The 13,735-nt window shown below is 35.4% G+C and overlaps 1 protein-coding gene across 5 annotated transcripts in view; it reads right to left on the reverse strand.

Annotated features, from left to right (window-relative positions):
* Positions 1-618: 618 nt before the first annotated feature.
* The window catches only part of Rbm27 (RNA binding motif protein 27), a 66,201-nt gene continuing 53,084 nt past the window's right edge, over positions 619-13,735 (reverse strand). For 4 of the 5 annotated variants that reach the window (XM_074076728.1, XM_074076726.1, XM_074076727.1 and 1 more), the window contains 5 exons: positions 13,543-13,707; positions 12,673-12,777; positions 12,367-12,558; positions 2,971-3,081; positions 619-1,454 (listed from right to left, as the gene is read on the reverse strand). In XM_074076728.1, the coding sequence (XP_073932829.1) occupies positions 1,371-1,454; positions 2,971-3,081; positions 12,367-12,558; positions 12,673-12,777; positions 13,543-13,707 (657 nt within the window). In that variant the 3' untranslated portion in view covers positions 619-1,370. The remainder of the gene's footprint in view (positions 1,455-2,970; positions 3,082-12,366; positions 12,559-12,672; positions 12,778-13,542; positions 13,708-13,735) is intronic. The other variant, XM_074076729.1, reaches the window with a different exon arrangement.

Here is a 13,735-nt window from a genome sequence, read left to right on the forward strand (position 1 = left end):
ATGTACATAAATCATTTTATTTCCCCAGGGGTCAGAAAAGAGTAGTGTTGCTTCTCTGCTTTTCCATTTAACATTCAGAACACAAGGACATAAATTTACACATATATTTTACTTAACAGATACTCTATACGGTGTACAGTAAAAACGCACACAGCAAACTGCCTACTAAAGGATGGGTATGTTTGTGAAAAGCAAAAAGCTATAAAATTAGGGAAATACAAGGTCATCTGATCAGTGTCAAGTTATGACTCCCATTCATTACTAGCACACCAGCCTCCTACCCTGCCCACCCTACCCCCAGGCACCTCCCCATCTTTTCAATTTAGGAAAAGAATTTCAGATACTTTTTAACCCTTTTGTAGAACTATAACTAAACTGAAGCTTCAGAAGATGGGGGAGGGGGAAGTCAGTGACTCTTCCCCCTAAAATCTTTCCTTTATTTTTATCAAAACATCACTTATTTATCAAGGTGCAGGTTTAAACCTTTTATTGGGTACTGACTCTTAAAGGCCCAACTGAAGCACTTATCTCAGTAAGTCAGGCTCCTAGTAAAAAGGGATGAGGAGGAAAAGGAAAGGTGAAAAGGGGCATTAAGTAAACACCTTTTGCATGTTCAGGTTTTGAAGAAAAAAAAAAAAAGAGGACTAACTAAACCAAAGCTCGCTAAGTATCAAAGCAAAGAAAGACGAGCAGCAGGGTACGTCCATGAGCTAATGAGAGGATGGAAATACCACTGAGCTGGCTACCATTGCTTTATAGCATTTATGAATGCAGAATTTATTGTGAATTTTGCTGAAATAGTATTATTATACATAAAAACTATGGAAAAAAGAACTTAAGATTGAAGTAAATTGGGCTCCTCCACAGTAAAAAAAAGAAAAAAATTAAAATTACTTTTCTTTCAAGACAACTCTTGAAAGCAAAAGGGTATTTTAATTACAAATACCTCCTACTGTCTGACGACCCATCCATAATAGCTGAGAGTTAAGAGATTCCAGGCGATTTTGACATTTAATGAAATTTTATCAGCAGATTATAATCCAAAATAAAATTTCTGAACACCCTGTCATTTACATCATAATCCAACACCAATACAACAAGAACAAGTGGTGTGGAAAATAAGGCTCTAGAGATTACCCTTGTCATTCCTGCGGATCTTCACCACTGTGGAAGAGTCACTAGGCCTTTGGTGCTTTTAGTACAATGTACAATTATGAGATGCCTTTAAATAGCAAACTTGCTGTCCTTAAACCTACTGTGTTGAAAAGAAAAATAAAAAAATCTTTTTGGCTCATTGACTTCTTTAAATAATTTTAAAAAGTTGTTCTTCTAAACAATATTCCTAAAAATTATACAGCTTGCATCAGATTTCATCTCCTCCATGAACGAGACTCATATTCATCTTCATCTTCATCGTCATCATCGTGCAAGAACAAATCTGAGGTTTCTGTTTCCTGAAGAAAGAGAGGGTAAAATCTGCTTAGTGGTAGTGAACAGTAAAATGCTTTCTAACCCAAGGGATAAACACACTAATATCCAAAGGCCAGGTGATATGTATAAGTGATGCATTCAAAGTATCTTTCGGGGCTAAAAAAAGAAAGAAAAAGAAAAAAACACCATTTTTTCCCCTTTGGACAGATAATAATGGTACATCTTTTATGGGGCACAGTGTGATATTTTGGTACATTTAAATAAACACTGTGTATTGATCAACTCAGAATACACAAAAGATTTCATTTCTTTGCAATGTGAACATTCAAAGTTCTATTAGCTGTTTTGAATTGTATACTACAATAATTGTTAATTATAATCATTCTCTGTGAAACAGAACATCAGAACTATTCTTCCTATTTGGTTGTGACTTTAGATTTCTTTCTTTTTTTTTTCGGTACTGGGGTTTTGAACTCAGGGCCTAAAGCTTGCTGGGCAGGTGCTCTACCACTTGAGCCACTCTACCAGACATGTTTTTAAATGGATACAAATTCTTATCTTCTGTTTATTTTGCTAATAAGAGACTTCAATTCTAACATCAGGAAGATAAATACTAAGTAGATGTTTACTAGAAGAAATTAAAAGAAAAAATATCCATGAGAAATGTCTCTGGTAAAAATTAAACTTAATTTTATTTCTGTTGACTTAAAAATGAGAAAAAAATAAACGACCACTAAAACTCCAAGTCTTTCCTGGTGTATCCAATTAATGAACAGAAAATATAGTAACTTCCCCATTACACTGACATTACAAATCTTACATAAAAATCTAAAATCTTGCACAAAGTACAAGTACCCTAAACATTACCAAAATACCAAGGCTATTTGTTTTTTGTTTTTTCCTTATTTTAAGCAATGAAAGTTGAGCCATGACCCCAGTCCTTTTGTTTTTCAAATAGGGTCTCACACTTTTCCCCACGTGGGCCTGGGAACTTTTGGTCCTCCTATCTCTGCCTCCTGAGTAGCAGGGATTACAGGTGTGTACCACTATGCCTGACTTATTTTTTTGGGATAGGATCTCACTAACATTTTGTCCAGCTGATCCTGAACCACAATCCATCTATGTCCACCTCCTGAGTAGCTGGGATTACAGATGTATAACACCATGCCCAATTTTCTTTTTTTCCTTTTAATGTGGAGAGTATTTCTGTTTTTGTTATATAAAACTACTAATATAGCCAGAAAATACTTGACCAACTACAGCTGCTTGACATCTTTTAAAAGAAAAATAATGGAATCAGAAATAATTTGCCAAACTGGCTATGTTCACTTTAATGAACTAATTAGAAATACAAAGTAAAAAAAGAAAAATTATTAGTCAAAGATTTTAAGACACTGATTATTATTTCTAGACTATTTTAACTAACTGTATAATGAAAGAAAACTATTTATTTTTTAATTCCATAGTATTTGATGTTAAGAAAAATATAGACTTGAGAAGTTATCTAATTCAACCCTTGTTTTCAATCACTGAATTTACCTCCTCTTTGACTTCTTCTTCCTCAGTCTCAGTGGATACAGACGGTACCTTGGGCTTGTGCCATGATATTTGTAGCCGACGGTCTTTGAATTTTGACCCTTGATTTGCAGCCTAAAATATATTTTAGAAGAATACATAAGTTTGCACCCATACTTACTAAGGATTTCTTCAAACTCTGCTATTTAAAAGGATGATGATGGGGGGGTGGTGTTAAGATGGATCCACAATCTAGAATTGAATTGAAACACTTTGTAACTAAAGCAACTGTATGTCCTGGTCTGCCTAGAAAAGTCTATGGTTTATATGTATGTCAGGTAAATTTTAGCATTTATCTTGATTAAGTTACATACTCATTCTACTGTAAAAGTCATGGTAAGAAAAACAAACACTCTTAATCCACTTATTGACTTTTGAGTTTGGTATTTACAAATTTACACTCACTCAAAAATAAGTAATTTTAAAAGACAGCAAAAATCTCATGCTAATTCATTCTACTGCATCTCTTACATCCCTGCTTATATCTGATAATGTTCCTCCCACTTCTTCTTCTGAAATGCCATTCAGTGTCAAGTACTCCCAGCTCATCTATGTATTCAAAAAACATTAAACACACACTGTCCTAAACCAAGGTAAAACTGCTCTGATTCAAATGTACTTCTTGGTATTACTTTTAAATATTTTTTTTCTCCCCAGCTATTTATTTACTTATTGCAGTTCTAAAATTTGAATTCAAATCCTCCAGCCCATTTAAAGACAAAGCAACAGAGACAACAGAAAGGGGACCTAAAGTTTCATAACAGTGAATGCTGAGTCATCCCCACAGTTGTTCTATCAAAGGTGCTGGATTGCAGAATAGCCCTATTCTGGTGCAGTTCTGAAAAACATAACTGAAGGGGATCTTTTTAACTTGAGGTTTCACTCTACTTTGAATAGGAAAACCTTTGATAAGGCTCATGAAGTATTTGCCAAATGTTTCCAAAACACAATTGGATCACTGCATGGTAAGAGTATGCGTCAGTCAGACTCAGAGCAAACCAATTACTGCCTGTGTAGATATCATCCTGTGACCCACGGAAAACATTCTGATTGTTCTTTGTGGGGGCTGGTGCTTATGACCTAACATGAAACACAGTGACTCCTGGGACATTCTAAACTGATAAATCCAAATGATCTTATCCAAATATACACGCTATCATCAGGTAATGTGTATAACAGACATCCTTTGCCTTTATTTTATCCTTTCAACATAGCCCACTTATATAGGCTTCCACTGCTTGTTTTGTTCATTTCTGTGTTATCCAAATTTTCAAATAAAAATATCTTAATTTTATACTCAGAAAAAGCAGAAAGACTTTTACATCTGTAATAAAGATTTTAAAAAGTAATCCTCCAAAAAGGAATTTTAAGGAATTAAATGTATTTATTGCATACATATTATTAAAGGAAGAACTAGAAGTTTAATTTGTATGCTGTCTTGGAACTAAGAATAAATCCCCTACTATCTAATTTATAACAAATCAAGTAAGATTAGCAACTAAAGATGTATCCTGATAATACCAAGTCAGGAATTCTCATACGTGACTAGTTAGAATCCAACGAATCCTAAATTGGTTAAGAATCTAAATTTGATGTGGTTTACTCAATAGTTCCACACACATTAGCAGAAATGTGTACATATATGCAATAAAAGACATCTTTTAGGAATGTCCATAGCAACACTAATAATAAAAGCCATAAAATGAAAATAACCCAAATACCTATCAATGGGAGAACGGAAAAGTAAACTGTGGTATAATTATTCAATTAGATACTATATAGCAAATAAAAACAGCAAAGAAATGCCACATGTAACATAATGAAACAAAAGCAGCACAGACACAAAAAAATGCATACCATCGATTCCATTCATATAAAAATTTAAAAACAGAATGATACTATAATATCTAAGAATCAGTACCTGCACAATCTAAAAAATTCTTCATTTTTGTGGTAGTTATGTCCAAAAAAATTTGCTGCAAATGCTGGATTAGCAAATACTAATCCACTGCTCCCACAGGAGATCAGGAAATAAACGGTTAGGCTAAGTTCTTATGAGCCTCTAGAGGGTCACAATATTTTTGCTAATTCATTAATGCATAAACTTGTTGTATGTGTTTCTCTTTAAAGGCACCCTATTTATTAAATATTGTTGACTAATTAACCATATGTACTAATATAGAACAATCTAGTATGTATCAAGTGAAAAGAACATGCAGGAGAGAAAGAGAGAGAAGAAAGGAAGGAAGGAGGGAGGGAGGGAGAGGGAGAGGGGGAGAGAGAGAGAGAGAGAGAGAGCGAATGTCAAGACAACAGATGAGAAATGGGTGACAGTAACTCCTATGGGTAGTGATACCGAGTGACTACAGGTAGAAAGGAATCTTATTTTTCAGAGTAGTATACACTTTTACTCCATCTATATATATTTTGTATATGTGTGTGGCCACCAAGGAACTAAAGTAACTCAAATTAAAATGTATGTGTATGTACACACACACACACACACACACACACACACACACACACACACACACACAAAGAGATATGAGTTAAACCATATACCATAAAGGAAAAGCTACATGCAGTAGCTTAGGGTTCTTGGAACTTCATTGGTAGAAGTTGCTCAAAGAGAGATTTACCTAGCCCAGCAATTCCCCACATCAGACACTGATGTCAAATGTGTACTAGTCAGTTACCTGACTTTCAAAGATGAAAAACGAAACTCAAGTGTCACATAAGGGTATGGACAGATACTCTATGTCACCAATAGTGCAACATTCTTGAATGGTTATTCTGCAAGCTACACTAAAACTTTAAATATGCCTGCTTTTAATCTGACTATCTCATTCCTAGGATTTTCCCTACAGCAATGGCTCTTAATTGGAGACAGTAAATCACTCTAGCGGGTATTTTGGTTCTCACACAGATTGGAAAGCACTTAACTAGAATTTAGCAGACTGGGAGAAAGGGGGCTAAGGGTCTTGCAATATGCAAGAAAATCCTACATGGTGAAGAGTAATCACATTCAAAAATGCCAAATCCAGTAAGGTGTATATAACATTGCCCATAATCGTGAAAAATGGAAAATAACCTACCATTAGCAAGGGACCAGACACAAACATTACTGTATGTCTTTACAACAAAATGCCTTTAAATAAGATAAATGTATACATAGATTTATGAAGATGAAAGATTCTCCACGATACATCATTGGGTAGAGTGTGCATTTATCATAGACATAGGAGCTGGAAAGGTAACTGAGCCAGGTATAGTGGTGCATGCCTGTAATCTCAGGTGAGGGAGGAAGATCACAAGTTTAAGACCAGCCTGAGCTAATAGTGAGACCCTGTCTCCAAAAACAAACAAACCAAAAACAATAACCCCACCCCAAATGTAACTGATGATATTTCAGATTTGTGGTGCTTTCTCCTTTGTAATCTATAGTTGGGATATTATAAAAACAGGAATTATCTTTGTAAAGAAATTTGAGCAGGAAAAAGAAGGTTTGGAGTTTCACTGACTTTGCAAGGGTTACAAATTATTAACAGATTTCATAACTAGCTACCAAAATTATAATTTTATCTGAAGACTCAATACAATAAAGTATGCAGAAAAGATAACCTCCCAATCACTTGTAACAAATAATGATGGTAAATCAGGAGTTACAAAACATCTACATTGCTAATCATGTTTAACAAAGTCTGATACATGATGATCAATGAAACACTAACCAGAATTTTCTCAAAATATTAAATTCAGAAAAAAGGTAACTTTTGTTATAGTGAACACAAAAGAAAATCACTTGCCTAACATAAGGTATCACTTCTACACATAGCAAAACTCCCAAATATACTTTTTAGATACTTGAAAGACAGAGAAAACCCTGTCAAGGAAAGCCCACTGTACGTGAGAACTCTTCAGTAATTACAGAAGTACCTAGGTATCTTATTTGAAGTTCTAGAAATGGCAGGGATAGGGAATAAGAGATTCTTGAGAAATTATAATTATATAATATTTGCCAGGCACTAATGGCTCACACCTGAAATCCTAGCTACTTGGAGGCTGAGATTAGAAGGATGCCATTCAAGGCCAGCACCACAAACAGTTCATGAGATCCCCATCTCCAAAATAACCAGAGCAAAATGAACTGAAGGTGTGACTCAAGCGGTAGAACGCTTTGTAAGCATGAGCCCTAAGTTCAAAGCCTAGGGGAGGATTGGGGGGTGGGGAGATGATATACAGTAACTCAGACTTCTAAATTTCTTACTCTTAAGATCCAAAGGGAGTGGCGGCAGGCAGAGTAATTCAAGTGTTAGAACATCTGGTTAGTAAGCTTGAGGCCCTACGTTCAAACCCCAGCACTGGAAAAAAAAACAAAGAAAAAAGGAAAAAAAGGCCCAAAGGGGCTTTCTGACTAAAGATGAAGGACTGACTGACTGTATGTTGTACGTAATTTCATATCCCCCATACCTGTCAAAGTGACAGTAGAAGGATTTGTTGTTTAAAGGCCTACCTCCACAAGAAAAGAGAAAGTGAGAACACAACAAAGCCAAAAACTTGAGGAAATAGGAAGCATAAAGGCTAGGAGAAAATCAGGTATCATATAATGCCTAAATTTAGAAAATCAAGACGTAACAGAAAAACCACGTGAAAAAAATGTCAAAAGAATTAGTTAAAAGTGAATGTCTCAACAAAGGGAAAATGAAGAGAATGGGGCAGGAGACTGGTAAGTTAATCTGATTCTTCGAATGATATGCATGTGTGAACTTTTATTAAATTAAAACTAAGAAATTCCTAACAGAAGATTCTATGATACCTGAAGTTGTTGCTGTTCTCTTATTTACATGCTTCTAAGTTTTCTTCAATCAATATCAAGGAAGACACTCAGTTATCTAATCAACAATCTTAACTTTTTTCTTTTTTAACAGATCCTTATTTTCATCGTCAGCCATCACTACAGGTGAACCTCAGGGAGGGCAAACCATGATTAATTTAATTAAATCATGGTAACTGGTTCCTGCAACAAGGATTAGTTTAGAGACGTGTATGTGACACTTCTGGCTAAGACTTCAGGACTCATCACTGAGTAAGAGTAGTGAAGGGGTGGGCAGTAATATGTGAAAAATAATTTCCTCGTTATTTTAAACACTGGCATAAGAAAAGAACCCTTCCTTTCCTGCCTTTAGGTATTTTACTAGAGGCTGAAGTGCTTGCTGCTGCAGCAGAATTTAGGTAGCCTGAGGGAAAATACTAAAGAATAAAAGCCCTACTAGCAAGGCAGAAGAGAAACATACAAGGAACTCATGTGACTGAGTTTCTGAATTATCCTCTCTAAAACCTCCCTGCCTTGAGACCTCTTGAAAAGAAAGGTCTACATTTTCCAAGTTACTTGCAGTCAAATGTATCGTAAGAGAAGCATGTGTTACTTTCTAGTCAGAAGAAAAAGAAAAAAAAAAATCAAGTTCCATCCTATATCACTAGGTTAAACTACACTAACACAATTTTTTATTTTTTCTAGGATTTGGACACAGGGTCTTGCACACACCAGGCAAATACTCTGCCAGGAAGCAACACTCAGGCCTTGGATTTTTTTTTTTTTTTTTTTGACATAGTCTTACTATGTAGACTGGCCTGGAACTTACTAAGTAGCCCAGGCTGGTCTTGAATTTGCGGTTCTCCTGCCTCCAACTTCCCAATTCTGACAGATAAGTTACCACCCCTGACAAAAATCTTTTTTTTTTTTGCAGCACTGGGTTTGAACTTAGGGCCTCACACTTGCAAGGCAGGTACTCTTACCACTTGAGCAACTCTGCCAGCCCCCTGGTAAAAATCCTGAAGTTAGCTGATCCATGCTGCTTGAAAAATCACAAAGAACAAGCACTTAGGAAAATAACTCTTTTTTTTTTTTTGCTTTAGTGGGAACTTGTTGGGAAGCTAGCCAAAACTCTCTTTTTAACCAGGGATTAAGGAATACAACTTAGCTCTTGTCCTGTCCTGACTTGTCTTGTCCTGTCTTTATAAGCAAGGCTTATAAGCAAGGCTTATAAAGAAACATAAAATTTTCAGTTTCTGAACTAAACTTTACTGTTACAATACCTAGTGGGAATTCCTCGTAAAGATTTTTAATATCCTTAGATCTCTTGGAAGTCAAAGATATATAAACATTCTCTTTTTTAAAAAGCTCTTCAGCTACTTGAAAGGTTAAGGTTGGAAAGCTTGAGATTTGAGGTCAACCTGGGCAAAAAAAGAGAGATCCCCTCCCCCACCTCAACCATTAAGCCAGATGCTGCTATTCCAGCTACTTGGGAAGCATAAGTAGGAAGAAGGAGGCCCAAGGGTAACCCCAGGCAAAAACAAGAGACCCTATCTGAAAAATAACTGAAGCAAAAAGGACTAGGGGCTTGGCACAAGTGGCAGAGCACCTGCCTAAAAAGCGCAAGGCCCTGAGTTGAAACCCCAGTAATGCCAAAAAAGGTTCCTTCTGAACTCATTGATTTTTATCTTTAAAATGCATAAGTTGGTTAGGGACATAGCTCAAGTGGTAGAGTACTTGCATAGCAAGTACCATAAGGAAAAACACTGCATAAAGTTCTATTTAGATATTATAATAGTTCATATTTTTAAAACAAATATCTTTAACTTATGTAAAGTAAATAACAAATCAGGGCATTGCAAACTACAACTCTGAGGCCAAATGTGATCCACTACCCTGTTTTTGTTTGTCTTAAGAGGTAGGGTTCTGTGTTGTCCAGGCTGCCTCAGCTCCTGAATGGCAGGACTACCAGATCTTACCAATAAGCCCCACTCAGCACCCTGTTTTTTATAGCCTGTGAACTAAAAATAATCTCACTTTTTAAAAAAAGTTATTAAAAGGAAAAAAAGAAAATGAAGTAGAAGAGGAAAGAGGAGAGGGAGATGCAGTGGAAAGGAGAGGATAAGAAAAAAACGTGTCAGAGACCATATTTTGATCACAAAAGCCTGAAATATTTTACTGCCTGGTTCTTTACAGAAAAAGTCTGCCAAGCTTTACATGTGTACTATTCAAATATGTACATATAAACGCATGTTTCATGTTAGTATATACAACCCACATTGCATATTAGTCTATGCATTTTAATTTGTATATACTTTTAATTACTTTTGCAGTACCAAGGATGAACCCAGTACCTTGCATATACTAGGCAGACACTCTAACACTCAGACCCCAGCTTTGATGTTTTAATTTGTATGGATTTTCTATACAAATACCTGGGCTCCAAAATCAACACACATCTCAAATTTGGTTTTAAAATGCATGGCATAAAAATGCTGGATGGCTTGTCCTAAAAGCAAGTTTAAGGTAAAAAGTCTGATTTTAAAACAGCATATGTTCACTGGCAAGTATGAAGAATAGAGTGCCTAGAGGCAAAAAAATTAAAAAATAACTTGAATTCTGTTTCCCAGAACTAACAATTTAAATTGTTAGTTAATACACTTTAATTTCAAGTTTATGTGTCATTTCTGTATCTCACCTTTTTCTAAACTTAATAGTCAATTCTGAAAATTATTCTTACATTATTTCTCTTTAAAATTGTGTTTTTAATGGCAGCAAAGTACTGTTGGATAATTAGATGGTTTCCATTTTCACTGCTGAGAGTGGTATAGAGAATCATAATTCCCTTATGATAAATTCTTAGAAGTAGAGTACTGGATACAATAATTTTGAAGGGTTCCGGAATTAGATACTTCTACTTCAAGCATAGCTTCACTAAAACCTGTTCATCATCTTTTTGTATAGCTACTGCTCACTCATGATTAAAAATAGTAAAAGAATACTGAAAACACAGGTTTTAGTAGAATACTGAACTACAGTATTTTGGTCTTTGTAGAATACAAAAACTTTAGAGAAGTTCCCTTTAGGTGTGTTCCTAATACTCATCTTAGAGCACTCCAACTCTCTCCACTCCAAAGCCATCAAAATCAATGGCACTGTTTTGTTCTTGACGTAATTTCATCCACCTTAGTTTTGTTTGCTTCTTCCTCAAAGGCTTGGACACAACCATTTCTGCCAAGTGAAAGCTACATTACAGACTTAGTACATGTCCATAAAAATTGGTATTATTAGAAGTTCTAGAATGGCTCTACTTTTGAGAAGGAAGGAGATCCATTTGAACATGACTTCTGGGTCAAAATTTACATATTAACCCAAAACTCCAGGACTCAGCATCCTGCCTAACAAGATTTCCTAATTTTTGTGATTAGAACTTCCTGCAAAGATTCAAATTTCTAAAAATTCTGCTATACATAATCCATTATCACCTCACCAGAGCTGGAGTTAACTCTAAATGCTGAACTTATTAGGGAAGGGGATTTTAATTTTATATACTTAACACTGAGAAAAATCAAACAGTCTTCAAAAGAAGATTCAGCATTTATAGTGCTCCTCCATATATTAACTTCTTTACCCTTTGAAGGAGTCATTTAATTCTCCAATATACAAAAAAGGAAAATAAAGGTCACAGCAGTGGAAAAACTGGGTCAAGAGTAAAGTAGCCACAGCCAGTCGACTGTCAAATCTGCCCGCTCTTTTTAATAGCCTGCCATTCTCCAAGAGTCTGGTAAAACAGGATGGATGAACATGGAACCAGAACACACTTGAAAAGAAGCCTTGGTCTTCAAGATGTGCCTCATAAACTTCAACACATAATAGTGTTGATAAGAACAAGGAACGTAGTGATCCTGGTTCTGGTATTTATTAACTGTATGATCTTGGATGGCATTTTAAGCTTTGGTTTTCACATCTGAACACAAAATTTCACATGTATACACTTCTCCTGTTCTTCACACATATGCAGTTATTAAGATAAAAGGAGATCATGTATGAAAACACTTTATTTCATTAAGTATTTATTGAAGAAATTACTTAGTTGCTGGAAAAGAGAACACACTCTGTATATGTCCAAAATAATAAAAATACTTGCCTATAGCAAATCTCCAGGTTTATATAAGTGTATGCCACTGTATACAAAATACAATAAACATGTCCACTACTCTAATAATTCTTTATTTGTATTTTTGCCTCTCTTCCAGATTACTTTCATTTATTAACTAGAAATACCTGGTATACTATGTAATAATCCTAAAAAAAAAATCAAATGTAGCTTTTGAACAACTTGTCACTATAAATGTGTTTATGTGGAGAATTATGGAATTGCAAAGCAAGACCTACTTCTTGACCTTCAAATATATTAATAAGAAGCTGCTAATATCCATGTTTTTACAACTAAATTTTCTAACCTATATATCATTTCATATTCTATACAGACTGCAGCAAACAAAATGCTGAATATTTAGAGTTAGCATTTGCTACTTTTAACTTACTGAGAAATGCTGAAGTAATTCATCCTTTTCCTCCTCAATGAATCCCCCAACTGTTAGTGCTTTGGGGCGGTGGTCCACCACCATATGATTTAGTGAGCCCCTCCCTCTTCCTCCACGGCCTCGGCCTCTTCCTCGACCTTGAGAGGACATGGTCTTTCCTCGCCCCACAGGTAAAATACCTAATCTTGCAGCCTAAATAACAACAAAAGTAGAATGTAATACAGATTGTTAGACCAAACCTTGGAAAGTAGAGGAAGAGGAAAATCTATTTTTTTGAGATGTTAAATATGATGGTTTAAATCTTACCTCAACCTGTAACTGATTGAGTTTCTTCCTTAACTCTGTTGTGTCTTCTCCTGAGGACAGCCTCTTGTGGAGGTCTAGTTCGGTATCTAATAACTCTTTCTGGGCCTTTGGAAAAATCAAGAATAAAAAGTTTTTTTTTTTTTAAATATAACTTCCAAGATCTTATTCAGATCATAGTTACACAATGACATATCTCTCTTTTGGGAAAATGAGTAAGAGAATGCAATAAACATGGGTACTTTAAATTTACAGATGTGATACTGCAAACATGTTGAGATCACAATGATATCATTGGAAAATAATAAGCAACAGTACTACATAAAATGGAGTCACCTGAGATGAGGGAGTTGAGAATATTTTTCACATACATAGGATTGAGGTCCAGGCTGGTCTACACATAAAGTGAGACCTTACCGTAAAAATAATTAAAGCCAAAAAAGGGCTAGGGGTGTGGCTCAAGCATAGAGTGCCTACTTAGCAATCACGAGGCTGAGTTCAAACCCCAATACCACCAGACAAAACAAAAACACATCTTTGGGACTGGTCTATAGCTCAGTGACACAGTACTAGCCTGCTTAGTGAGCATGTAGCACTGGATCTGATCCCCAGCACCAGTCAAACACAACAAAACACTTCTTTTTCAAACAGAATTAGTAACTCTTCTCAAAGTGAACACATCGTACCCACAGAAACAATGAAACACACTGGACTATAATTTTCGACTACCCCCCATTAGTCTTGTAGTGACTCTACAGTAACTTTACTAGTGCATCTAATAGCTACCTAAGGGTTGCTGTGTATTTTCAAAGTACCAAGCACATGGCAGATATTCAATAAACCCTATGTTAAATGAAAAATGCCAACAGATACCTCTGTTTTTGTCTTCACTTTGGATGGTGTTGAAACTGTAGAAGATGTTTTTAGTTCATCTTTTAATTGTGAGATCTTTTCTCCAAGTTCTTTCAAAGTCTTCATTATATTTGCTCTTTCCTCTGGTTTCATGTTTTTGTTTTTTTCTAGCTTGGATATCAGCATCTACAAAATAACCAGAAAAAAGTAAGAC

This window comes from Castor canadensis, chromosome 6 (assembly GCF_047511655.1).
Source record: "Castor canadensis chromosome 6, mCasCan1.hap1v2, whole genome shotgun sequence".
Lineage (NCBI taxonomy): Eukaryota > Metazoa > Chordata > Mammalia > Rodentia > Castoridae > Castor > Castor canadensis.